Raw genomic sequence first — 27,554 nt, 5'->3', positions numbered from 1 at the left:
GAGCTACTGCCTAGAAGACCTTGGAAGAGTAATTAGGGTTGAGCTGTTCCTTTCTAAAGAATGTAAGTAAAATTTCTAGCACAGTAAAATACATTGACTTTAAAAACTAGAAAATAACCCAAAGAGGGGGTGGATGCAATGACATATGCCTGTAATCCTAGCTACTTGGGAGGTGGAGAGCTGAAGGATCTTGGTTCAAGTCCAGCCCTAGCAAAATCTTTGCAAGACTCCATCTCAGCAAATAAGCTCAGTGTGGTTATTCATGTCTGCAAATTCCAGCTAAGCGCAGGATCTTGGTCTGAGGCCAGTCCAAGCAAAAACACAAGAACCTGTACAAAAATAACTAAAGCAAAGAAGGCTGGGGGTGTGGCTCGAGTAATAGAGTGTGTGCTTAGCAAGTATGAGGTCATGAGCTCAAACCCCAGTAGCACAAAAAAATAAAATCAACTTCTAAATAACAGTCTAACTAATGACAGAATGCCTTTTTCAACAAAATGGCTAATGGCTAGTGAAGAGTCATAAAAGAGCCAGGCACGGTGGTACACACCCGTAATCCAGCACTTAGGAGACTGAGGCAGGAGGATCATGAATTCAAGGTCAGCCTGGGACATAAAAACAAAGTTTAAAAAGAGTAGTAACAGCACAATTACAGGGCATCTTGTTTTCAGTCTTTCCTTGTCACCCCAAAGCTCAAGGACAGGGCGTGAACCCCTTCTCCCCAGTGTGGTCAGACTCAGCACCATGAGGACTGCTGGGAGGACTGCCTGTGCTGCTCATTTGCTACACGAAACATTTAATTAGAAGTCTCCTATCACCACCAGCCAGTTCTCAATTTTTGCATAGCGGGCCTTACAGAACTCTTGTGACGATAATACTACGACTTTTTCAGGAGCAGTTTGCTAACCAAAAAGCAGGATCAAGCTGCTCGAAAGATAATGAGGTTCCTCCGTCGCTGCCGTCACAGGTGCGTTAACCCTCATCTATTCATTTCTTTCATGGGAAGGAATGAAACAGTCTAACCTTCTTAACCTTGCCCTGACTCCTCTGGCCGGCACCCCAAAGTCTCACAGGATGGCAGCTCCTTCACTAGAGACAAGTTGCTACTGCTGGAAATCACTTTAGACTGTTGTGGGCGTCAGCGTTTTGTTTTGCTTTGGGCATGAGTCTGCTGCAGGTGGACTAGCTTTTAATCGGGGTTCTTGTTGACCTATTGCTTACAAGCCACTCTGCGTTGTGGTCTTCACTCTGCATAATTGCTATACTGACAGACATCAAAACCGAAGTTTCTATTTTCAAGGGAGGAGAAAAAAGTTTTAAGTGCCTTCCTTGGTTTTCTGATGTAGAATTTCCACTAAGTGGCTGGTGCCCTCTGCTGGATGTGAAAAGCTAACAATTTCATTAAATTACCCAGAAGAAATGACTGGAATGAAGTGTGTAGGGAAAGACCGACAACTGAGATTACAACTGCATTTTCAACTAGAAGGAACTGGGCTCCCGAGCACAGTCGTTCCCAGGGACATAGCACCTTTTCATGGAGCTAAGCCTGAAGAGTCTCTGTTTCTTCAAACCTGAGCTTTCTTCACTTAGATTGGGGGGAAGGGGTGGTGAAAAATCTTTTGTTTTTTCTACTTAGATTAATATTCCAATCTGGAATCTGTAATGGTGGCATCAGAGCTGTGCTTAGATGGCCAGTGCTGTGTATTTCCCCGTACAGTTGAGAGTAGCAAACTTGAAGCAGGCTCTTCCCTGACTTTTCTCTCCTCCTGCCTCATTACACCAAAAGCCTAGTATTGACACTCAGTTTGATTCCTCAGGGGTTTCACTTTACTATAGTTTTTCTTACTCGTAAAACCATCTGCTTGCTAAGTTTGAAAAGCCTTTGCCTTTGAGACTTAGTAGGGTTTAACTTGTTTCTTGTACTTTTACTTAAATCAGCAAAAGGATGCATTTGTATGAGAAGAAAGCATGCACAGCCTTTGCATTCACAGAATAAAAACTTTAAAAAGAGCATTTGTTAGGATTACCTCCGTGTGTCCTAGCTGGACGTGCTGGGAAGAGCACAGGTACACTCCCTACATCTCCTGTCGCACGTCAGGATTGGAATCTGTTTCCCCATAGGGCTAACAAATGAGAAGCAAAGTGAATCCTCTGAAATAGGAAGTCCTGTTAGAAAGTGACTGTCAAACTATGGGGTATGACTAACAATGAAGTTGATTCTGTAAGCCTTAGAAAAATTAGTCTCTTTTCTTTATTATTCAGTCATACTGAGTAATAATTAATTATTATTTAATTAGCATTAGGGTACTTAGGACCAGTAGAATAGCCGAGTTTCACCATTTGGTAAAAATACCAAAGACTGCCCTTTGTCTTTTCCTTACACCCTCATGTGTTACAGTTCCATTTTCCCTTTTCCTCTTCTGATGAATAAAAGACCCAAGAAGATTCCGTCCAGCACAGAAACCAGTAGACTGACTACATGGGGCAGAATCACATGGGCACTTCTTTCATGAGACTGGGTCATACGTTCCAGAGTGATTTTATTTTCAAGAAAATTAGCCTTCACATTACTCTTGTTTTGGCCACTTCAAACAAACCAGAACATTCACAAGTTAAATCGTACTGTACTTTTCCCCTCGTTCTTTCTAGTCCTGTCTCAGATTTTGAGTATATGTATAGGAAATGCCATATGAGCAAAATTACGTAAGGTACTACTCATATCTCCCTTTTAACTTTTTGCCAAAACTGTGCCCTGTGTTTATAGTTTATGAATTGAGAGAGTAAGATATTTAAACAAAACATGAGTTCATAAAAGGCTGCCTCCCAAAGTAAGCTGGACAAGGGCCCCTCCCACTGTTATTTTTAGTTTTCTTCTTTGCAAGCTAGTAGAAAATATTTCCTGGAGACTTTTACCTACCTTAGGTTTATGTTTTAACTAGCCATACTCTCAGAGGAAGACTGACAGGAAAGCTTATGATGAGAATGTCGGCTTATGGGCTCTGAATGTCTACTCATGGTTTGGAATGAAGTAAAGACCTTTATTGGCTTTTTCTTGACCTTAAAGTTCAAATGCTAGAAAAATCTCCAGGCGAATTTTGATAACCTTTATATAATGACTATGTAAGACCAGTGTTCACTTCTCATTCCCATATGTATAATTAATATTTTCAATTGAGGAGCTTAAAGAAATCCCATATTGCTATCCTGAGGTTTGTTTTAAACGTGTGTGTTTCCTAGGATGGTTGCAATCCTCCTTCCATTCGTGTTTATTTAATACCTCTTTAAGAGACACTGTCACACTTACTGTCTCTTGGAAACATTGAAGTCTGTATTGAATAGGAAAGCACATGATACCCTCCCAGCAAGGTAGGTAGGGAGCGGCCTCTGGAATCGGCAGGAGTCCCATTCCTAAGTCATACGGCCCCAGTGGGTTTTGAGACTTAGAAATAAATTGGATAATTTTGTTCCTGCTCATTTCACATTCCCCATCATCACTCTCCTTTTCTTCCTTCCTCCAGAAGAAATTACTTTATACTCTTTTTGGTTGAAATAAAGCTATTTATAAGATTTCTGTTGTGACCCTCACATGCTAATAGCTCTTTGGTGTTGTTTTACTGTCTAAAGCCCCCTGGTGGACCATAGGCTGTACAAAAGGGTGAGTGTAGCTGCCTGCTAGCCAGTTTATCTTCCATTTTCAATATTTTGCTTTTTGCTTGCTTGCATGGGGCTGCAGCCTAGGTATGCCAGTAGGTTTCACATCCATTTTGAATGAAATAAAACAAAAACTAACCCTAATTACTAACACTGCTATTTTATACCACAGGAGGGCAGTCACATACAGTAGGTGTACAGGTGCATGAGGGAGGGACCTCCTGAGGCTACTGCAGGGCATGCTTAGACTCCGTGAGAGAAGTCTTCCACTCAGACAGATGACTGGTGGTGCAAGTTTAAGTCTAACTAAGGCTGCACTACAAGAAAATGTTAAGCAAGTGGGGTTTTATGATTAAAATAATTCGCCACATCAAATTTTCTCAACCACTGTATTAAAATTTCTAAAGCAAAAAAGCTCAATAGATAGTAGTAGGCTTTTCTCGTGTTTAGAACTGCTATTTCCCTGCTACCTTGCCCCTATCATTTCATTTTCTGAATCTCTTTCCTGTGCTCTAAGGCAAGTCAGAATATAAAGCTGCCCTTCCAGAGCCAGTCTCTACGACATTGGTTATAAAATCGTGAGCAAAGCAGACATCCAGCTTGTAATGGTCATAGCGAATAAAGAAAATGTAAAGTGTTTTGAATCTATACATTCTGTATTATAGTTGGAAGTGGCTATTCCAAAAAAAATTGGTATTTTAAAGAAATTATCTTAACTCAGTGTTCAGTGACACTCCCAGTGTTCCTGAGACTAGAATCCAGTGCTGGTTTATGAGCATGCACAAGAGGCACAAGAAAGAAACTAGATGCAGGTGTGATATGCCTGAAGTTAAAGGCAAAAGTCTTAGTGTCAGAAAACTTTTTTAAAATCTAGGGAGATGTTCACCCGCATTGGGCTTGAATTGAGATGAATTCGATAGATTTTTTCTCACATGGCATCTTACAAGAAGATGAACTGTCAGGTGTAATGTGGGAGCTGTCTGTCAACTGCACTCAGTGCACTGCATCTTAACCTTATGCCAATACTTCAGTCATTTTGAGATTTTTGAGATTTTTTTTTTTTTAAATCATGGTCCTAATGTTTCTGGAGATGCTGTTTCCCATCTAGTTAGATTTCTATTGGTGCTAATATTCATTCATTGTATTTTAAGCCAGGGTCAGCAGACTTTTTCTTAAAAAGCCAGAGAGTAAACACGTTAGACTCTGTCTTTCCAGCATCACAGCTCTTCCCCCACATCTGGGATCAGCCACAGACAGACTGCATGAAAGCACGGTCGTGGTTATTTTCTGATAAAACTATTGCCCCACAGGCTGTAGTTTGCCAACTTGATGGTAGGAGAATTGTCATTATGATATAAGTTCTTCTGAACAATGATCTTACCTGTATAAAAAGACTTGCCTATCTCAAACCATGAATAGTTGTTGAAAGAGAAACTTGTTTTGGAAAAAAATTAAAAAGCAACTGCACCTTCTTTAGTGTTAGACAACTGTTTGCCATTGAAATTTTTCTGGTCCCATGCATTACAGGTGGCTTACAGATGTCTGTGCTTGGAATATAAGAGGAAATTCTCTCTCTCTCTCTCTCTCTCTCTCAAATCTCTATCTCTCCCCCTTCCTACCTTCCCCTTCCTCTTCTTTCTTTTCCCTTTCACCCACTGCATACATAGATAATACTTTTTCTGTTTAAAAAAAAAGTGCTAGAGAAGAGATGCATGCCGTGATGCTCAGTTTAACTGAAAGTTGTAGCATCTTGCATGTTAAATGCAGTTAGTAGAGCCTGCTGCAAAGAACCAACATTTTCGTAGAATTCGTTGCTTCTGCACTTTTGAAGCTCGTTAGTTTCTGGGATGTTAATGGTCATTTTAAGAGTATATTTTCTAAAGGTGTTTTTCAGTGCCAATCAGAATCCCTTCACTTTTTTAAGTGCCTGCTGCATTCTGTTGTGAACTCCTAAAACTCCTCCTCATGCATGGGAAGTTGGAATTTCATAACATCCCTCATGCCTTGTGCAGTCTTTAGGGAGTTTGAGAGAGAGGAGCTGAGAGCTTTCAGGTTTTTTTCTAACATGGTAATATTAATCCACTTGCACCAATTGCAGAATAGCCTGTGTAGAGCTTTGTGTAATTAATTACCTATAAGATCTCCTCTCCCTCTCTCTTCCTCAGAGAAGTCACAGTGGCACTCCCTCTAACAGTCCCCAAGTTTAAATTCTTGGGGACTGAGCATTCTCTGAGGAGGATTTATATTCCTAGAACTTACATCAAAGAAGATATGTTATTTATTTTTAAACTATATCAATTTAAGGCTTACACAATGAAAAAAATACTTGAAAATTTAAATAATGACATTTTGTGGTACAGTGTAGCACATTATTCTTGACCCAAATTTGTAGGTTAATGAGCGGAAGAGTCGCTACACAGGTAGACGCTTGTCATTCATCAGAATCAAGGCACAATGATCCAAGAGCAACACTCCTGGCTTGAAATGTTTATCTCTGCTTGTGGAAGGCTCAGAGAAAGCACCAAATATGCTTGTCTGAGTCCTGTCTGTTTTTATTCAGCCTTTCCTTCAGGTCTAGCCTCTAGTTTATACAATAACTGAAAAATCCTAACACTATCAAAGATTTTTTTTTTGTCTTGGATATAATGGTATCTGTTTAGGGGAGAACTTTCATTATACACAGAGATATTTAAACTGTTTTAAGTTTGTTTTGGATAATTTAGGTGATAAACTAACTTTAGCAAATTACTGAATGATTTTTAAGGTTTAAGAAACCTTTACAAGGTTTGCTGCAAATACTACTTTGCATCTGGGTTTTTCGTATACCTAAGAGGGTGTTACTCAGTTTTATAACAGAAAAACCAAGATATTTCATATGTAGAGGAAATGTCAGAATAAGTGAATTACATAATGGACTTAGCCTCAAGGCAGTGAAACTTCATTGGCCTAACAAACAAACAAGAAGCACTGCCTCTTTTTCTGGATGGAAAATGGTTTTCCACTTCTGTCTTAAAGGCATTCTTTTCCATGGAGAGTGGAAGCTGTTCTCATAGATGAGGGACACCATTCTGTCTATTTTCTAGACAGATTCCCCCTTCCTTGCAGGAGCATTTCTACAAGACTGGAGGCTTTATAAACCTGACAGTCACAGAAAATTGTTACCATAAGCAGTAGAAATTCTGCTGTTTTAATAATAACCTGTTTCTTAGAAATTGCTGGCCTAGTTGCTCATGATCAATAAATGTGGTTACAGCTGTTCTGCTGAAGTGAAAGAACCTTCCCTGGAGAAAGAAGAAATAATACATAAGGATCACAAATTTTTAAGCAATAGATTTTTTGTGTATTTAGGAACTGGGTTTCCAGGCATTTTGGTAAGTAGTAGTTTCAGCAGAGCAGCTTCACTTGTACTCGTGGGAGCAGCCCTGTGAAATATCTCCAGTGGGTCACTGCAAGTTCTAGAATTATGCTTCAGTCTTTTGCTTTACTGTATACACTTTTACCCAGGGGGCAGTCTGTTGACAATGCCCAGAAGTATACCATTTGATAAAAGTAAACAGCGGTATAGGGTCAGCAAGTGTGATATTACATGTCTTTAGTTATCTGACAGGAGGCCTGCTTTCCAAGTGGCCCGCTGTGTTGACTGAGGAGTGAGAAGTAAGTGTGGGATGTGTCATCAGGGTGTGCTTTAAATCCAAAGTAATTTGTCTCACTTGCCTCTTTTAGGAAATGAATATTTTTGGAACACAGTGGTGTGGGTTAAATTGCAGACAACATGCTCTCTGCCGTTCTTATTGGGCCTCTCTGTCTTTTTCATTTTGCAATCCAAATGAGATTTCTGGAAAATGGCAAGATCTCTCTTTTCCTAAAGTCCCCACAAGCTCTTGCAGCTATCAGAGCAACAGGTAACTAACCAGAAAGCTGCATTGGACTGCCCTGTATATTTTTGACGTCCAGCATTGCGAGAATATACCTGCTGAAATTCACTGACTCATGCAGCATTTCTGTGGCTGAGTGTTACTGAGTAGATGTAATGGAGCAGCTTTGCCTTATGCTTTTCCCATGGAGCTATTGTTCGCTACAAGTTTCTGAAGCAGGCCTATTTCATTCATTCATGAATTGTCATTGGACGTCTGATGGAGAGAAACCCTGTGGGCTTCTTCTGGCTTTCAGGGCTGTTGCTTACTACATCTCTTTACTATATTATAATGTAACCTTTTTTTTTTAATTGAGACTGCCATAGTATCCCAAATTTGTGATTATTTTCAGCATAGTATGCTTGGGGAAATTCTGGGGTTGTCTTTAATGTTCATAGTCGGTTGGTCTCAGGACCACCTAGTTACATGAGCAGCCCTCTCTAGGTCACTGCGAGGAGGTTAGGAAAGGCTTGTTGAGTGTCTTGTGTTAGAGCTATGTAGATAACTGACCACAGGAAATGAGTTTTCAAGTGTGAGTCTAATTTCAAAAATTCAGATTAATGTGTGCCAACTTATGTACTGAAAAGTGTGTTCACAGCACAACACAAGCAGTCTCAGTGAGACTGCGTCAGTTACTTGACTTTGGTTCGCGTCTATAAAAATGAATTTTTTTCCTTCTCTGAATTTTCAGTTTGTGCCATGTGAACACAAAAGATGTAATAGTAATAGATTGATAGAAAAAATATCTCATAAGCCTTTCCAAGAATGGCAGTCAGGAATGATTGATTGTTACTGTGTAGAAGAAACCCATACTCATGGCAGCAAAATTTGGAAGTATATGTAAGCATGGAGACTGTCACAGAGATAACCTGTTAAACTTTCCTTATGTACCCTTCTTGTTGGTAAAGATTTATTTAATGTAAGTGCTTTAGTGATTCATGTTCTTAACACACTGATTAGAAATATCCATTTCTTGGAATTTGTTACATTCTAATATATCAGGTGCTGTTCCAAATCACTACAGTGAAATAATCACTTTCTGTTTCTTTGGAAGTAGAATAACTTTCAGACATTTTATCCAACTGATGTTTGATTTAAAACACAAATTAGGCAACCCACCTTGTCCTGCTTATTCACCTTAAATAACTTAAAGTTCCATTTATGTCAGTAGGACACATGGCAAAAGTCTCAGAAGTAAGTTACATCCACATGGTCTGCAAATCACAAATGGGTGAACAAATCGAGAAGTATTCCATGACTCTTAGGCACATTCTTTATGCCTGTTTTAGGATTCTGAATTTAATTATGATAATGTTTCTGCCCCATGACATTGTAATTAATCAACATAGAGTTGATTAATAAAATCTTTTCTATAAAAGATTTTTTATAGTCTTTTGGGAAAACCTGTAAAACAAAAATTAAAAACAAGTCTGTTATCCTGAGAAGCACTCTTAGACACAGTGGAGTGAAGTGGTAAAACTCTAGACTTTGAAGTCAGACAGATATAGGTTCAAATCCCTGCTCTGCCATTTATTAACTATCTGATAGGGGCAGGTTGCTCAATTCCTTGAGTCTTAGGTTCTCCATTTGCAATTTGAAGATAATGGCAGTACTAAGAGAACTGTGAGAGGTGACAAATATTAAGTAACCTTTTTCCTTTTCTTCTAATTCTTCCTTTCACAACTTTCTGTTTAGAAAAGTAATAAACAGGGCTAGGATGTGGCTCAAGTGGTAGAGCAGCTGCCTAACAAGCTTGAAGCTCTGAGTTCAAAACCCCACTACTGCCAAAACAAAGCAAAAACCCAAACAACAAAACCAGTCTGTGCCATTTAAGTCAATTTGATGTCATTTATAATGCCATAACTTCAGGATGAAACTAAAACTAAGTTCTCTTCCTTTATCTCAAGAGTTCTGAAAGCCTAGAAAATGCATCTGAGTATTGGAATGTTCTCTCTCTCTCTCTCTGTCTTTTTTTTTTTTTCTTTTTGGCCATACTGGGGTTTGAACTCAGGTCCTCATGCTTGCCAGGCAGACGCTTTACTGTTTGAGCCACTCCGACAGCTCCTCATTCTTCTTAGGTAGACATTCTCTGTGTACAGACACACATCTCTCCTTAACTTAGTGGTCTGTGAGGACATCAATAATTTTATAGCAGAGTGTTTATGCAATAACTTTAAACCCCATGAAAATGTAGATGACTTTTTAATTAGTTCTGAAAGAAACTGGGAAAAAAACCTGCAAAAAACAAATGTGGCCATTTTAACTAGAAGAAAAATATTTTAAGTTATACCTACCCTGACCAGCTGATTACAGATTCTTTGGTATAAAACTTCACAAAACATTTCTGTTTTATAGTTTACTCCCTTCTTATTCCATCTTAATGATGAGCTTAATATTCGTAGAGCATTCCTGTCGTTCTAGAAAAATTGTGAGTGGACATCATTGTGTTGAAGCCATCAGATTTTGAGTTCAGACTTCTTTAAATCCGGAAATCTCTGCAGTGATGGAGCAAAAGAGCTCTGTGCTAGGGCAGAAGTGGAGTGTGGTGTTTCAGTGGCACCTTCCCCGTGACTCGGCTCATAGCTCCGCACAAGTACAGACACTGCATGTCCAGAGGAAAGGCAGCATCTGTGCATGCTTTGCATTTTCCCAGCCAAAGGGATGTTAGTATAGATACTGCATGTTTAAAAATTGAACACAAACTATAGCATGTTTCAATTTTTAAAAAGCCATTTATCAAGTATGCATGTCCAAAATCAGGGGTGTACAGTTCCATATTATATAGTATGACCCAAATTAACCTTAAGTTTAATAAGCAATGATATCTTAATTATAAATTTAAATCTAAATAATATGTGGATCTAGTTATGGATATAGCAATGAATATTAAATGTGCCTGTTAAGAAGGATTCAGCAGTTTGGGAAATACACTGTCACTGTCGTTTGTAAATATCACTTAAGACTAAATGGGGCTTGGTCTGTGTAGTAGGTCAGACGAATAAGCAAGTTTTCAAACATAACAATTTTTATTATAAGTGATGATAAAATGATAAAGCTTTTCTTCAGAAAGAGAACATCTCTCTGAAGATATATCAGATTTCCAGAATACCCAGAAATGACTCTGCTTGGAGGTGGTAAATATAAAAGTTTTCTTTTAAGAAGTTTTCTTAAATCACATTAGAGTATATGTGTTTTTCCATTCCCTTCCAACCTATGTAACACATAGTTTTTTTGTTTTGTTTTGTTTTGTTTTTTTGTAGGACTGGGGTTTAAACTTGCAAAGCAGGAACTTTACTGCTTGAGCCACATCTCCAGTCCATTTTGCTCTGGCTGTTTTGGAGATAGGGTCTCATGAATTGTTTGTCTGGGCTGGCCTCCAACTGCAATCCTCCCGATCTGAGCCTCCCAAATAGCTAGGTGCAAGCCACTGGTGCTTGGCCAACAATAACTTACTAGTTTTTTCCAGAATGTTTTCTTCCTCTCTGGGTTTTATTGAGTTTATTTAGAAAGTAAACTAGCACTCATGTTAAAATAAAATTTTAATTTACTGGTATAACCTAAGATAATAGGAGAGAACTTACATAAGAGAATCAGACCTTTGCACAGGCCCATTACAAATCAGACATTCCCTCATTGTGCCATTGAGGTGGAGTAGAGGTGTCATGAGAAACTGCTACTCTGTTGGGCTGAAATCGTCTTGTTTTTGGGAAACAAATGTTATACAGTATATAGTATACAAACTGACTTACACAGCATGCACCGACTTGCATTTGATCATTCTGCTATAAATGCAAGTTTGAAATTTTTCAGCATAGAGAGACATTTGAATGGCTTATAAGTGCTTCCCTGGCACCCCACCTAGGTCAAGTGCCACATTAAAACAAAGAGGCAAAAGTGAGAAGTGGTGGCTTACGATTCTAATACCAACACTTGGGAACTTGAAGACATACAGCAGCATCCCTTAGCTGAGACAGGGTGATCATGAGTTTGAGGCCAGCCTGGGCTATGGAGCAAGACCCTGACTCAAAAAAATTTTTTAAGAGACAAAATTTTTACATTAAAATAATAGATTGAAACAATTTGCTAATGTGAGCTTTCCAAGACTCAGTCTATAACAGTTTAACATGTTGTTTACTGCAGTATGTCTGATAAGTAGAACAAAGTCCCTTTGTTCAGAGCTCTCTGGGAGCTCTGAGAAGGAGCCTGAACGTCCTTTAAAGTTATGATGTAGAATGGAAGGAGAGTAAGAATTACGGAAATCAGACTGCATAATACCTGAGGGAAAAAGTAGAGCTATGTAGGTGTGTGATCAGGTTCAAGATAGCTAACAATCTTGAGTCTGTGAGCAAAGCAATAGTTGAATCTCTAGGCGTATCCAAGCTAAATGAACGTGTGTGCAGTTCCCCTAGTTTCATCATCTGAAACTACAACATTAATGGTAGTCCATCAGGCAAAAGAGAAATTCTTTGAGGTTAATTTTTCCTGTGATCAGTATGTTATTGTTACACTTGCTTTAATGCAACAGACTGATTTTGCTCTGTGCTTGGAGCATTTGTCATTTTTTAAATCACTTTAAGTTAAGGCCATATTTTCCTCTTTGAATATTCTTCCAAAAATGTCCCAGGAGTGTCCTTGGTCATCAGTCCTCAAAAGGGGTTATGTCTTGGCTTCCCACTACAGAGGGAAAGGCAATAGTCCCTCTTCCATGGGTCACAGCTTCACTACATAGTTACACCTGGCGTTCTGATTTGTTTCTCTTCCAGAGTGAAAGAATTGAAAAAGGCCAAGGAACTTGAAGACATACAGCAGCATCCCTTAGCAATGTGACATTGCTTTTCAGACTATTTTCATTTCTGTTTTTAGCAGAGACATGCAACAACACACAAGCGCACACGCACACACACAGACACACACACAGACAGACACACACACACACACACAATCCCTCTGCAGTTTTGGGGAGATCAGCTGCAGGATTTTAACAGGAATGTTTTGGTCATTGCATTTGCACTTTCATGGACAACTTTTAATTTGATCAGCAAGACATCTTGGAACTCAATCTTCTGTTGGATCATAGGAAAACAAGACACCAGAAGGCATTGGAAGAGGCTTTCTCTTCTTAGGAAGAAGCGGTTTTCCTTCTCATATAGGGCTGTATTCAAACATCGTGTGGAACTGTACAAATATTTATACCAAAAATATAGAGAAGAAAAGGTGGGGATACACTAGCTGTGCCTGCACCTGCCAGTTATTTCCAAGAAGCTGAATCTTTGGGATTGATTCTCAGTGGAGGGCTTAGATCATACAAATCTTTATTGGGTCTGTGTGTTTTCATTTCCTTCACTGGTTTTTGTTGTTGTTGTTGTTATTGTTTGTTTGTTTTAACCTCTACAGCACACTTAATGCAACTTTTGAAATCTGCAGGTTTTTAATGTCTTGTGGAAATTTGCAGAGGGGCGGGTGTGTGGTAAACGGGTAATGCATGGGAACTGATGAGAAAACAGCTTAACAGAGTTTAAATTTATTTTCTTGTCCCCACCTCCAAGAACCTGCGAGAAGAGTGATCATCTTGTCCCTTATCTCATGTTCAGCACTTTAATTTTTTGCCTTACTTTCATGTGCAATGAGAATTAAGAGTTGGTAAAGCATGTAGCCTTTTTTAGTAACCTTGGAAACTAGTAATTCCAAGGAGTCATAAACCTTGCCTGGACATTTGCCACCTAAACGACCAGTGTGGTGCTGCATTCTGGCCAGTAAATTCCATGTTTTTGGCTCTCTCTCATCCAAACAGAGCGGTTTCTGTGTATATAGAGAAGGTAGAAATGAAAAGTGAGAAAATATTTGAAATGGATTATATTAATTGCTAAATATTTTATTCACAAAGGTCAATAACATGGCAAGATGAAATTATTTGTATAGTTTTGTCTGAACGAGCGAGAAAAATGTGGATGTATTGTTTGTATATATTGTATATATTAAAACAGAGATATGTGCATGAAATCAAGAAAAAAGAAATGAACAAAAGCAAAGCATTAGTGGCTATGGTCTGTAAAATGAAACAAAAATCTTTATTTCACTATAAGAGTACTTTATTTTAAATGTTCTTTAGAAGAACATTTTGCTAAAGCATGTCTAAACTGCAAAAAAAAAAAAAGAGCTACTGTATTTAGACTTAGGAAAAAAGGCAGAGTAACATTACTTAAAAAAGGATATGTTTACATTTAATTTTGGCTACCAGGAGTTTATTTTATTTAAAATTTTTTTGCCAACGGTGCCAAGTAATGTGAATGCTAATACTGCTTAAGAAAATTATGTTACTTTTGCAAAACAGATAATCATAAGATGAATCTGTATATGACTCAACACCATCCACTCACTCCAACAACGAACACTTAGAATGATCCAAACCTGACAAAAGAAGTAGTGTGAAAAGTAGGAAATTGTTGTATTTTCATATCTCCTGCTGGAAATCAGAAAATGTAATAAATATTGCACAAAAATATCTAAAAGTGAAAAGGACACAGACTGGTCTTGTAGAGATGTCATGGTATATTTCTATTTCCACATAATGAGGAGCCAAAGAAATCTGATGCTTTTAAAAATTAAACTAGTAATGTCAAATTGAAAGAATAAAGTTTGCATTTGCTGATGCCAGTTTAAAATCCCCAGGTTACATTTGAGCATCAGTTGGTGTAAAAACGAGATGTTTTTACCTGGTTCTGGCTGCCAACTGTGAGTTAAAACTCAAGGCTTGTTGTGAAGCCTAAAAATATTCACAAATAAGCTTTTAAACTGGTGTCTTTAGAAGGAAGGTAGGAACAGAAAGATTGTGGTAAAAACTGGGGTCAGTGCTCTTGGTGCCTTTTCTATAATTGTACTTGTTTTTTAATTACTTCCTTTCACTGCCAACCTCAAATTACTGTACAGTATATGTCTTTCTGCTTGTGATCAGCTTTGACAACAATGACAGCCCCATAAATAGTAGCCACCTGTACATTTGTAAACTGACCTGACCCAGTTTTGTTTTTACATGTGTGGGTTATGTTGCAGTCCCCCAGATACCTATTATTTTACACAATTTGACCTGTAGGAGAACACTGAGTAATTTATAAACATACAAGTACATTCACAACAGGGAAAAGAATGTGAAAAGCCAGCTCTTTCAGATATCCTATATTAATACTGGATTTGAATACATATATTAATTTATTATGGCTCAACTAACTGATCTTTTGACCTGAGTAATGACCTCAGTGGATTTGCTTCAACCCTCACATTTATTTTTTTAAATGTTCCACATGCTACATTATTAGCTAAATAAGTTAGAAAATTCTGAAAGATAGACTTACATAGAATAAGGAGGTTCTTATGGAGGAGATAGAAAGTAGGTTCAAAACCTACCAGTACAACTGTGAAGCCTAGATGAGTTAAAAATGCACTTCCACTGAAACAAAGCATTTCTGACTGCTTTTTCTTGGTTGTGAATCCTAATTTCGAATATAAGAAGATAGGTAATCGCAGCTTTCTTGGATAATCTGAATTCCCAAGTGCCAGGAGTAGGATTTCATTATAAAATTAATAGCTAATCTTATTCTGTCTCCTGAAGATTTAATTGCTATTCTTGTTACCCATTCGAAATCAGCTGTACTGTGTGAACGAAATAAAGACAATAACACAAACCCCTCTCTGGCTGCACGGTCGCTTATGGCAGTTCCACACAGTAGCTGGCGCCCGACGGGGGGTCCCTGAGACTTGCATGTAAAACTAGTCTAGATGTCTTCTTTTTGTAAGTTTTATTTTTGTATTTGTGCATGTAGAGCATCACTGAATCAATGGATCTGTTGAAGAACTCAGCTGCTGGAAACCATGCAAAATGTTTTGAATTGCCCTTAAAATATGGAAAATGTTTTCTGAATGCTTTATATTCTTTCTGCTGTAAATTAAAAATGAAGAAAATTTCCCCATACTATCTGTGTTTTGCTTTAACTTGACCTGACAGTGAAATCTAAGCATTTCCTTCCAATCCAGATGCCCCGTTATGACACTGTTAACATTGTTTCAGATACACCCATGAAAACACCTTGCTTACAAAGAGCACTTGCTTTTCACCTCTTACCCGGCCCCTCTGAGCACATCAATCATTTGTCTGACAGTTCAGTTACTTGAAAGATAAAGACACCAATCTAAATTCGCCTTTTCAGTTAAAGTCCTCTGACGTTTTTAAAAGGCAGTTTCTAGCTCACTACTGTTAGCCTTCCCTTCTTCTGTCGTCCTTGTCCTACTACTCCCTTCACTGCAGAGCTGCTTCGTCCGGCTAGTAGTCCCTCTCCCATCCAATCCACCTCAAAAAACTTATTCCCAAATATGGCATCATAAATTTACCAAGTATGTCTTCAGTGACTTCTAGAGCCCACTGCGTGTAAATGGCATGTCTTGTTTACCTTCTCTACTAACTCAGCGTTTACCCGTGCCCAGCCAATACTCGACATCACGTCCACTGGTTTGTTACCACCTTTGTGCATCCATTGCCTGGAAGATGTTTTTAGCTGCTTAAGCGCCAGCTCTGGGGCACTCTTGTTTGTTCTAATACACGACAATGTTTCCCTTTTCAAATTCTGTTAAACCTCAGTACTTACTTTGCACATATCTCAGAGACTCACCTACTGGCCGATTAGTGTTTTAACTTAGGAGTCTGTTGGCAGGAGTATTTCAGTAACATACATTACAAAGTAACCCTTTAGACCACAGGACCTACTCGGTGCTGGGGCCTACACTAAATGGACTTCCTATTTCATTTTAACTTTCTGGGAAGAACGTGACGTCTCCCCAGGGTCGCTAGGTTATTCTGGGTAGTGAAGCAGGAGCATTTAATGGTACACGGGTCTAAAATGACACCCACCCTCACCCAAACAGTCCCTTTCCAGAGCCTAATGCGCCCCTGGCAGGACAAGTTAAGTGTCCTGCCAGTGTGGCGGCCGTGCACACAAGATGCTGACGCCATTCAGCCGCACTTCAGAGGCTGACCCTCCGCGGCTGGAACCCCGGCTTCGAATCCCTCGCGGAAGTCCCGCCCACTTCCGGCGCGCCCTCCACGGCCGAGCGCGCCCCCGCCCACTGTCTTCCGGCTTCTGGTGACGTCACCGCAGCGCCGCACCGCCCACCTTCCCGGCCTGCGGTGCCTACTGCGCAGTCCTGCAGACCCTCGCTAGCTGCCCCCGCAGCCGCCAAAATGTGAGTGACGCAATGCGACACGGGGCGGGCCCCAGAGATGCCAGCCCGTGCCTGGGACCCTCGATCGGCCCGGCGGCCGCCTTCCGCCTCTCGGACGCGGGTCGAGGCCGCTTGGACCTGCGTGGGGCGCCTAGGGCCTGGGATGGGCGGCGACCCCGGGGTGCCGGCCTCGGACGGGCCAGGACGTTCCGCGACGTTCCCGAACGGCCTCGGAGGGCCCCACGGCCGACCAGCGGACGCGGAAGGGCGAGGGCGGGGTTGCCGGGCTTCCCGGAGGAAGCGACTGCCCCACCCCCGCAGCCCTGGCACCTTCCTGGGGTCCTCAAGAGGGCGGTGACTCCTGCCCTCGGCCGGGAGTGCTTCCTTTCTGCCTAGTGTGGCCCTGGGCTCCGAAAGTGCTAGGGAAAGGACCCAGCCCGATGGAGAGGCCAATACGGTCAGAGTATAGAACAGCAGCTGTCCTGGGCTCAGGTGGCCATTGAAACTGGCGTTTCCATTGGAAACATTCAGAAAATGCTAACTGTTAAGAATTACGAGAACCCAGTGTCCCGCCAGTCTGCTGCTCAGTGAGGATACGGGTTGGGACAATGTACCTGATGAGGTTGCTGTGCCAATAAATGGTTCACAGTGGTTAATATCCACGTCTGAGGAATTAGACAGGACCTGGCTTCACTACAGCCTGCTGCGTTGACACCATAAACCTCACTTTACTCACCTACAAAACGGGGATAATAGTATTCGCTTCAAAGAGTCATGAGGATTCGGTGAGAAAATGCATGGAAGGGGCTTAGCCCCAGAGCGTGGTCCTTACCTATTATCTGCCAGACCCTAATCAGATCTGCTGTATTCCTGGGCCCTGGTTGTTAACACGGTGTAGATTTAAAACAACTATTGACTCAGTGAATCACTGCCAGTTGTGTAGCTGTCTTGCATACTGGAGAATTCTAAGACCCAGGAGCCAGTGCTTTATTAGGGAGGCAAGACCTTATACACAGTAAACCCTTGGTGTCTGCTCCTGTATGGTTGGAAGGAGAGTGCCATTGAGGGAAAAACGTGAATGCTCAGGACGCATGGAGTTCAGTGTTTGATGATCTCAGTTTCACCTATACAGTACATACAGTAGGTCTGAGCATCCATGACTTGAAACCACGTGGACTACACTACATTATTGTTACAGAAATTACTGTTGTACGCATTACTCCTGGTCATTAAAAGCTAGATCTTGTTTCATGCTCTATCTTGACTACTGTGGATACTTGGTTCATTTTTTTCCCCATAACATTGCCTAACTTCTGCTACACTTTGGACATATCTAAAACTTTCACTTTATCACTTAAATTTAGCACATACATGCCCTTTTTGGCTTAGGAAGACTGCCATAACTTTTGCCTTGCTTTGGGGGCAGTGTTAGCTATTTAGGAGGCAGATTTTCACAAAGTTAAGGGCAGGAAACACTCAGCAGGTCACTCAGTGATTTGAACACCACTGACAATAGTACAGGGCTGACTGAGTCTCTGAATCAGCTGAGTTGCAAAACGTGCACACAGGAGGTCAAAATTGGTGTTTTTGAATTACTGAATTTTTAAAATTGTTATTTTTTGACCATGTTTGGTCAGAACCACATGTAATCTGCTAACACAGTGGTTTATGGCACCATCACAGTGATAGCAACCAAGTAACAGAGGCAGTAGGGCTTCACAGGAAGAGTGATTATGAGAGCTGCATGGGGATAGAGCATTCGGTGAAGACTGTGAAAGATGGATAACTTTCTAAGAGGGTGCATTCCTTCAGCTCACCTTCCCATTCACAACCCTGTTGTTCCAAACCCTGTTTCTGTAGATGAATCTGCTTCTCCATATTGGAAAAAGGCCATTCTGTAGTTGCTCACAACTATAAGACACTTGTTGCCACAATAAAAAGGCCAGGAAAATGCTCAGTACATTTAAACAGATATTTGCCTTAAAGCAAGTAGCACCACCCCCAGAGAGGAGGGGGTCAGGGAGGAGTCTATGGGAGTTGGTGCTGCCCTTTAAAAAAGAAGGAAAGGAGAGGGTTAGTGGGAAAAGGCAAAACAACCCTGGCCACTTTATCACGTGGGACAGTCTTGGAAATTATGACGGGATTATAAAAAATGTCTTTAGGACCTTTATTCATTATTGCAGGACTGTCTTTCGGTTTTGTTTGTTTGGTGGTTTATGCTTTAGTTCAGTGTAAGAAAATTGTTAAGACTGAGTCCTGGAATAACATCTTTATACGTGCAGAAATGTGTTTGGATTGTAGTTACTCACGCCTGTTTCTTTACACATTTCAGGTCTGCAGGTACAACTGCAGGTTCAAGTGCTGCCAGTGGCAGCAATAGAAGACTTCAGCAGACACAGCATCAAGTAGATGAGGTATTGCTTTGCAATTCTAAAATATGAAATTTAAGGAAACACAGGAATTTGCTGGAAATAATTCTGTTTAAAAAAGTATCATAAAGGTGTGAGTATAAATTTTGACTATCATAAATATAACAAAAGTATGTCCTCTGCTGTTCTTGAAGCCCTGTTGTAAAGAGGAAGTCAGTTTCCTGGTTTCATGCTTGTTTTCTTCTTTTTTGCCAAATCACATAACAAAAACATAAATTCCTTTCCCTGAAAACATTTTCCAAGAACCACTATATAAAATAGGACAATAAAATTCTAAGAATTGGGTCTATAGATTGCTCAAGCCAAGCCCTCAGCTCAGATAATTTTTTCCCAAATGCTGTTATAGAACCTGATACTAGTTACCTGGCCTTGGCAAGTCTCTGACGTGTTCTCACACACACACACACACACACCAGACACACACACACACACACACCAGACACACACACACACACACACCACACACACACCAGACACACACACACACACACACACACACCAGACACACACACACACACACACACCAGACACACACACACACACACACACCAGACACACACACACCAGACACACACACACACACCAGACACACACACACACACACACACACCCCCGACAAACTCCAGCTGTTCTACACACACACACACACACACACACACACACACCCCACACCCCCACACCCCCCGACAAACTCCAGCTGTTCTGCCCGGTCTGAGCAGAGCCATGGTGAAGGTAGTGTGAGAAATTCAGACTGGCATTTTTCTATTCCTAAAAACTGTCACTGCTCAACAAAGATACTTTGGTCTTTGTGCATTTACCTGCCCTAAAAGGTAGAGTTAAAGCTATGTTAGATACTATCTTAATTCATACAGTAATGTTTTAAGCTGCTGGTTTATTTATGAACTTTATTCTGAAAATTTTAAATTTTCATAGTGAAACCCATTCTAATTCTGTCACTTACAAAATCAAATTGGATCATTTTTTTAAACCAACATACAATTAACCATTTTAGAATGCACAACTTAGTGTTTTATTATATTTAGTGTATTGACCGTGTTGGGCAGCTATTACCTCTTTCTGCTTTCAGAACTCTTTCTTCACTTCTGAGAAACAGCCTGTATTCATTTCATAATCACATCTCTTCCCCTTTTTCCCAGCGCCTGGCAACCTCTAGTCTGCTTTGTGTTTCTATAGATTTGCTATCATGGGTAGTGTATAAAAGGAATCATGCAATATGGGCCTTTTTGTGTCAGGCTTCTTTCACTTAGCATAATGTTTTCAGTGTTCATCCAAGTCATAGCGTGAATCAAGACTGTGTTCCTTTTTACGGCTGAGTGATAGTCCATGGAGTGCACATGCCACAGTTTGTGACCCATTTATCAGCGGGTGGACATTTATGCTGTCGCCACCTCTCAGTTGCTATGAGCAACGCTGCTATAAACGTTCAAGAACAGGATTCTGTTTAGACATAAATCTTCATTTCTCTTGAGTGCATACCTGGGGTCACATCGATGGGCCAGATAGTAATTCTGTGGTAACTTTTCCACAGTGGCTGCACAATCTTATACTCCCACTAGCAGTGTCCAGGGGTTCCTGTTTTTCCACATTCTGCCCTGAATTTGTTTTCTGTCTTGGACGGTAGCCGTCCTGGTGGCTAGAATGGTGTCTCCCTGTGCCTTTGAGCTGCATGCGTAAGTGATTACTGATACCGAACACCTTTCCTGTGCTTATTGGCCATTTGTATGTCTTTGAAAAAATGGCTTTTCATGTCTTTTACCCATTTTTAATTGGGTTGTCATTTTGTTATTTCCTTGTAAGAGTTCTTTATGTATTCTGGGTATTAAACTTTTACCAGATATGTGATTTTCAGATAGCTTTTCCCATGTTGTGGATTGACTTTTACATTCTTTACAATATACTTTGGTATAAAAAAAGTTTAATCTTTATGAAGCCTAATTTATCTGTTTATTTATTAAGACTTGTTTATTTAGCAGTACTTGAGGGGATGAACTCAGGGCGTTGTGCTTGCTAGGCAGGTGCTCTGTGGATTGAGTCACACCTCCAGCTGTGTTGGCTATTTTTGAGCTTGAGATAGGGTCTCATTTGATGGCTTGGGCTGTGATCCTCCTCTTTATGCTTTCCTGAGTAGTTGGGGTCACGGGTGCCCAGCCACTGGTTGAGATGGGGTCTCTTGAAAACATTGCCTGGCTGGCCTTGAACCTCCATCCTCGCGATCTCTAATTCCCAAGTAGCCAGGATCACAGGTGTGAGCCACTGCACCCGGGTTTTTTGTTGTTGTTCTTTTGTTGCTCTTGCTTTTGGTATCAAATCTAAGAAGCTAGGGCCAAATCTAAAGTTGTATAGATTCACCCTTATTTTTTTGTTTTAGGAGTTTTATACTTTTAGCTCTTAAACTTAAGTCATTGATCCATTTTGAGTTAATTTTTGTATATAAAGCACGTGAGGAGTTCAACTTCATTTTTTTATATGTGGCTATCTAGTTGTCCCTGTTTGTTGTAAAGACTTTTCTTTCCTCTATTGGATGGTCTTGGCACTGTTGTCAAAAATCAGTTGACCATGTGGGCTGGGGGTGAGCTAGTGGTAGGGCGCTTGCCTAGCATGCCCAAAGCCTTGGGTTCCATCCCCAGCACTGCATGCAGGGGAAAAAAGAAAATCAGTTGGCCACAGACATTTGACTCTGGACTGTCAGTTCTGTTCCACTGGTCTGTCCTCAAGCCAGCACCACAGTTTCGGTTGCCATAACTGTGTAGGAAGTTTTGAGACTTGGAAGTATGAACCCTCCAACTTGTTTTTTTCTTTCCATATTGTTTTGCCTATTGGACCCTCCCTGCTGTTACATATGAAACAGCCACTAGAATGGGGTTGCCTTAGGATTTTTCAGAGGGAGAAAGAGCCATTGGGTTGCATTGAATTTGTCCATCACTTGGGAGTGCTGGCATCCTCCTGATACTAAGTCTTCCAGGGGCAAACATGGGACATCTTCTTAGTTAATTCGCTCTTCTTTCATTTCTTAGTGCAATGTTTTTGTTGTTGTTTGCTTTTGGTTTTCAGACAGAATCTCATTATGTAGCTCAGGCTGGCCTTGAACTCACTATCCTTCTGTCTGCACTTCCCAAGTGAGTGCTGAGATTGCAGACATGCACCACTACAGACAGTTCACAGCAGGGCTTTTTAGTTTTTGTTCTGCAAGCATTTCACCTCCTTGGTTAAATATATTCCTAGATATCTTATTCTTTTGGATGCTTTTGTAAAGGCATTTCTTAATTTCCTTTTCAGATAGTTCATTGTGGCATACAGAAATGCAACTGATTTATGTCTTGATCTTAGGCCCTACAATTTTGCTGTATTAGCTCCAGTTGGTGTGTGTGTGTGTGTGTGTGTGAGCGCACATGTGTATCACTTGCAGATAGTTGTACTCTTCCTTTCCAACTTGAATGCCTTTCTTTTCTTGACTAATTGCTATAGCCAGGACCTCCCAGACAGTGTTGAATAACAGTTAAAGTGAGCATTGTTTTTTGTTGGGGGAGAGCTGTCTCTCACTATTATGATATCAGTTGTGGGTTTCCCCATAAATGCCTGTTATCATATTAAGGAAATTCTCTTCTATCCTAAGTGGGCTAATGAAATTTGGCTTAAAATAATAAAAGTGCTGACCTGAAAAAAAAAAATGTGCCGGTAGATTTCATTGGGAATTTTTGTTCTTCCATTCCTGTATGTGTGACTTAACTGTGGTCATGCCCGTCTAGGTGGTGGACATAATGAGAGTCAATGTGGATAAGGTGTTAGAGAGAGACCAGAAGCTCTCCGAATTAGATGACCGTGCAGACGCACTGCAGGCGGGAGCTTCTCAATTTGAAACAAGTGCTGCCAAGTTGAAGAGAAAGTACTGGTGGAAGAACTGCAAGGTGACTCCCTCTTCACTGACATTGACAGCAAGCCCCTTTCCTCAGGATCAGCAGAGGCTGCCTGAATCTGGGAGTTGAAGTTCAGCTTCCTCCATATGGACTGTGGGTCTGAAGCACACACTGTGCCCCTCCCTCCCTCACACCTGACGTCCTGTGTCTCGTGACTCACGTTCAGTGTTGTATAGAACAGGGACACCCACACACCCTAGACCCCTGAACAGACCGATGGGAGGAGGCTGGCGCAATGCTGCTTGCAGGTGGCTCTAAGACTCGCTCCAAGGCTAGGGGAAGAAATGCTAGAAAGCAAGTGTACTCAGCAAACAAAGCAGCCATCTATACAGCATGGTCCAAAACATACTTTATGCAGTTAGCAAATACATGTTCTGTGATAAGGTCCCAAATACATCCTGCTCCTTGCCTTGTTTACAGGTGACACTTTGAGAAACATAGGACACACTTAGTAGCCCTTCTCATGTTGAAAATTTACATGCAAATGCCTTTCTAGGGGCCACAGATCATTGGGATGTAATTAGAAAGCAAGTAAGTAATGAAAACATTGCCTTTAGGCCCTAGAAATGATCAGTTATTGCAGGCTAGCACGCCTCAACTTGCCCTTCAGCAGCTAGAGTGATAGAGTGAGTGTGACGCTCCTCAGGAAGCGTGTCTGGGTCTGCAGTGTGAAATGTGCATCTCGTTGCAGATGTGGGCCATAGGCATTAGCGTTCTGGTGATCTTCATCATCATCATCATCGGTGAGTTACCCCCCTCCCCCATTCACGAAGCTGGCTAGATAAGAGCAAAGGATAACAGCTCCCTCAGACTGCCATCTTATCCCAAGGTTTTGAATTTGATTCTTTAGGCAGTTTTACAACCTTACGGGTTTTATTTGTTGAGGGGAGGGGAGTCGAGACACAGTCTTGCTATGTAGTCCAGGCTGGTCTCAACCTCTCAAGTGCTGGGATTACAGCTGTGCACCACGACACCAAGCTTAAATATTTGAGTTTTGTATGATTAAAGTCTGAGATTTTTTTTTTATATGAAATTTAATTCTTTGAGGTTAGGGAATCTCATATATAGTGACTGGTCAGTTTTTCTCTCTGAATACATTTTTATATGTATTTATATAAATTTTGTAGGGGGTAGTACTGGGGCTTGAACTCAGGGCTTTGTCCTTGCTAGGCAGGTGCTTTAACACTTGAGCTATGTCTCTAGCCCTTCTTGCTCTAGCCACTTGTTTGACATAGGGTCTCACTTTTGGCCCAGGCCAACCTGGACTGTAATCCTATTTTACAGTTTCCGTCATAATGTAGCTGAGATGACAGGCCCACAACTACCAACCCAGCTATTGGTTGGGGTTGAGATGGGGACTTAGAACTTTTTGCCTGGGCTGGCTTCAAACTATGGTGGTCCTGATCTCAGCCTCCCAAGTAACTAGGAATACAGGTGTGAACCACCGGCACCAGCTCCTAGCCCTTTCTTTAGTTATTTGGATTACAGGTGCACACCACCACACCTGGCTTATTTTCTGAGATGGGATCTAGCTAACTTTTTTCTGGAGCTGGCCTCAACCTTGATCCTTCTGATCGCCACCTCCTAAGAAGCTGGGGGTCATAGCTGTGAGGCACTGTGTCCAGCCCCTACATTTTCTTTTATGTATTATATTGATTAAAAGCATAGACCACCCATGACCCATCCTGGCTTTACCACCAGCCAGCTCTGTGGCCTTGGGTAAATTTATATATTTGGACCTCGGTTTCCTCATGGGAAATAATGGAAACATGGGAATAATATCTACCTTGTTTATTATTAGGATAAATCTGGATAATATATAAACAGTGCTTAGGGCAATGCCCAGCATATAAATAAGTAGAAAAATACACACACACACACATACACACAACACAGCTAATCACTATTACTGTCACTGCATGCAATATATCCTGTATACAGGAACCGCTTAGAGAAGTGTCTTCCTTTCACTGCCAGGTCAATGTTAGAGGTTTCCTTTGTCAAGAATGTATGGTTACTTGGAGCCTTTCTTTTGGCTCTGGTCTCCTCAAGCCTTCTCATATGAGAAGCCACTAGTAGGAAACGAGCCAAATGGAAGTCCTGGTCACATTTAGACTGCAGTTTGCTGTTGTTCTGAATTTGCATGGAAATACTGACTGCACCTAACATTTTTAAATCTCTCGCTTAGTGTGGTGTGTCACTTCATGAAGAGCCCGTGACAGAGCCTGCTACTCCGGAAACCTCTTTGACTTTTGACTTAGCACCTGCTACATCACCAAGCTTACCTACTGTTATTTCTAAAATGATTATTTTTGTTAGTTCATATACAGTTCAGTTTCTAAGAAATGTGCCTTTGTTTTTAATATGCACTCCAAACTCAAGGTGTGGCCAGCCCTGCCACATTTTGCACAGTGCCTTTACAGATTTACATATGGGCTGGGAGAGACTTCTTGAGCTCCAGAGTGCTGTCATCTAGACATGTCACTGATTACCTGCTGTTGATTCCAGTTAAGGGAATTTGGTCCAAATTTAGCTGTCCTGGTCTTTGATATATCTTCAGAACTACATTTTTAAACCTTTGGGTAATCAGATTTCCAACTTGTGCCTTCCAGAAAAAAACACTACTGCCTGACACAAATCTGTGACGATAACAGGCTATGCCTTATTTTGATACTTTCCTTTTTGTAAGCACTACTGACTCTCACTGTATTTAAACTGAGACACTGGTAAATAGATTTTGCTTTTACATTAGATATGAATGTTTATCTTATGTATCACTTGCTAAAATTTTGTTTTAATCAGAATAACTCCTATAAAGTTTTATAGAACTATGACTATGACCAAAGTTTCTGTTTTGCCACAAGTTAAATACAAAGGTCCTTAACTGTCCCTGACAGATAAATTCAGAAAAGTGCCGAATGGAATTCACAGTGCCCGTCAGAAAAATGCTAAAACCGTGTGCAAAACTTTTGCATCTTGATACACTTCCTTGCCTGTGAAATGGTATAGATGATGAGGCGCCTATCTGACTCGGCGTTTTTCACAGGGGTTAGAGGTTTGAGCTAGCCGCTCACCATCTCACACACCTGAAAACAGCTTACAGACCATCAGCTGGGGACACCAGTGCCTTTCTAGTGATTATGTGAGCAAGCTTTTTGGCCCTCAAGTAAAACCAACTGAGAACTTGATTACTTTCTGACCCAACCCCACAGACCAGAGCTTTCTGAAGTTTGTTTCCTATTTTTTATTCATAGTCCACGTCCTAAAATCAGCCTTCTAAATTATGCTTGTGATGAGGCATTGGCTGGGGCAGGTGACTCTTGCTGCTTTGGAAAACTGTTGTCATCTGAGAGACTTCTGTTGTGTACATGAGACTTTTTAGCATCAGTGTATGTGGCTTAAAGGTGGGAGCTCAGGTATGAATGAAAACAGACTAGAGGCACTGAGGAAGAAGCACACAAACTTTACTGCTCTGTAGACCAACATTACTAGAATGTTCTAAAATTCTTGTTCACCTGCAAACCAGCAATAGCCAAGGAGCCTAGGACATGGTTCCATTTCTTTAGCATCTGTTCCCTTGACATCACTGAAATGATTTAGTGTTGAAGGCATGCCTTGCAGCAGGCCTAGCTGAGAGGAGGCAGCTGTCTGGACATAGCTTACCCTCAGTACGGAGTCTCTAGCAGGGTCTGACTCTGAAACCTTGGTGCTCTCTCTCCTTGGCCGCCATACTCCCAAGTCCCTGTAACCCACTGGCTCCTGCATTAACCCAGGAATACCTCGCTTGTGTTTGTACATTCAGCTGGGAACTTGCCAGCTATAATGACCTGAATAAAGTGTTTATAAACGTGATTATGGCCCCTGTGTTCCTTTGGAGTGAGATAAATGCTTCTGGCCCACATCCTAAAAATTGCATCCCTTGCTGAACCTCTTCCTCTCCAATACACACATTTCTTTTCTCACCCATCCCCTCCCAGGATACTATCTTTCTACAACCTAACATTTCCACACCTTAGAGAGCAGCAGCAGACCACGCCCCTCGTGAAAAGTGCTGTTCAGCATGCAGGTGAGTGGGGAGCTGGCTTTCACAGTTACCAAAATGTTCAGGATTTTGCTCTGAGTTTCTTAAACATGGTTGTTTAGAAGTGATGTGCAGAGCTGGCCCTGTGTTGTGGTGGACTGTGTAGCCTGGATGGGTGAGGAACCTCTCCAAACACAAGCCTCTTGTTTTGACTTTGTATGTCTCTTCTTTCCCTTTTGTTAGGGTAAACAAAAGAAAAGCCTTGTTAGGACCAGGCCCCCACCCTTACAGGCAGTTTACTGGGAACACCCCACCACTTACTGGAAGGACCACGCCTATCCTCAAGGAAATGACAAACTCTCACCTCACCAGGGGTCAGAAGCTGGTCCAACCTACC

General features: G+C 41.0%; 2 protein-coding genes across 21 annotated transcripts in view; both read left to right on the top strand.

Moving 5' to 3' along the window:
• Positions 1-15,528, top strand: part of Camta1 (calmodulin binding transcription activator 1) — an 826,483-nt gene extending 810,955 nt beyond the window's left edge. For 15 of the 20 annotated variants that reach the window (XM_074081453.1, XM_074081462.1, XM_074081460.1 and 12 more), the window contains 3 exons: positions 890-964; positions 3,622-3,652; positions 12,326-15,528. In XM_074081453.1, the coding sequence (XP_073937554.1) occupies positions 890-964; positions 3,622-3,652; positions 12,326-12,358 (139 nt within the window). In that variant the 3' untranslated portion in view covers positions 12,359-15,528. The remainder of the gene's footprint in view (positions 1-889; positions 965-3,621; positions 3,653-12,325) is intronic. The other 5 variants (XM_074081464.1, XM_074081463.1, XM_074081461.1 and 2 more) reach the window with 1 other exon arrangement.
• Positions 15,336-26,988, top strand: Vamp3 (vesicle associated membrane protein 3). Its single transcript, XM_020184097.2, has 6 exons — positions 15,336-15,348; positions 16,568-16,793; positions 19,105-19,186; positions 22,969-23,127; positions 23,828-23,879; positions 25,325-26,988. The coding sequence occupies exons 1-6, from the start codon at positions 15,336-15,338 to the stop codon at positions 25,342-25,344; spliced, it is 552 nt and encodes a 183-aa protein (XP_020039686.2). The 3' UTR covers positions 25,345-26,988.
• Positions 26,989-27,554: the final 566 nt, after the last annotated feature.

Source organism: Castor canadensis, chromosome 7, assembly GCF_047511655.1.
Source record: "Castor canadensis chromosome 7, mCasCan1.hap1v2, whole genome shotgun sequence".
NCBI classification, from domain to species: Eukaryota; Metazoa; Chordata; class Mammalia; order Rodentia; family Castoridae; genus Castor; species Castor canadensis.
The sequence above is the reverse complement of the archived record's forward strand: the minus strand, read 5'-3'. Positions and strand labels throughout refer to the sequence as shown.

Coding starts and splice junctions, on each gene's coding strand:
- Vamp3 (XM_020184097.2), top strand. Junction 16,794..19,104: donor GCCCCCGCAGCCGCCAAAAT/GTGAGTGACGCA, acceptor TACACATTTCAG/GTCTGCAGGTACAACTGCAG. Junction 23,128..23,827: donor ACTGGTGGAAGAACTGCAAG/GTGACTCCCTCT, acceptor ATCTCGTTGCAG/ATGTGGGCCATAGGCATTAG.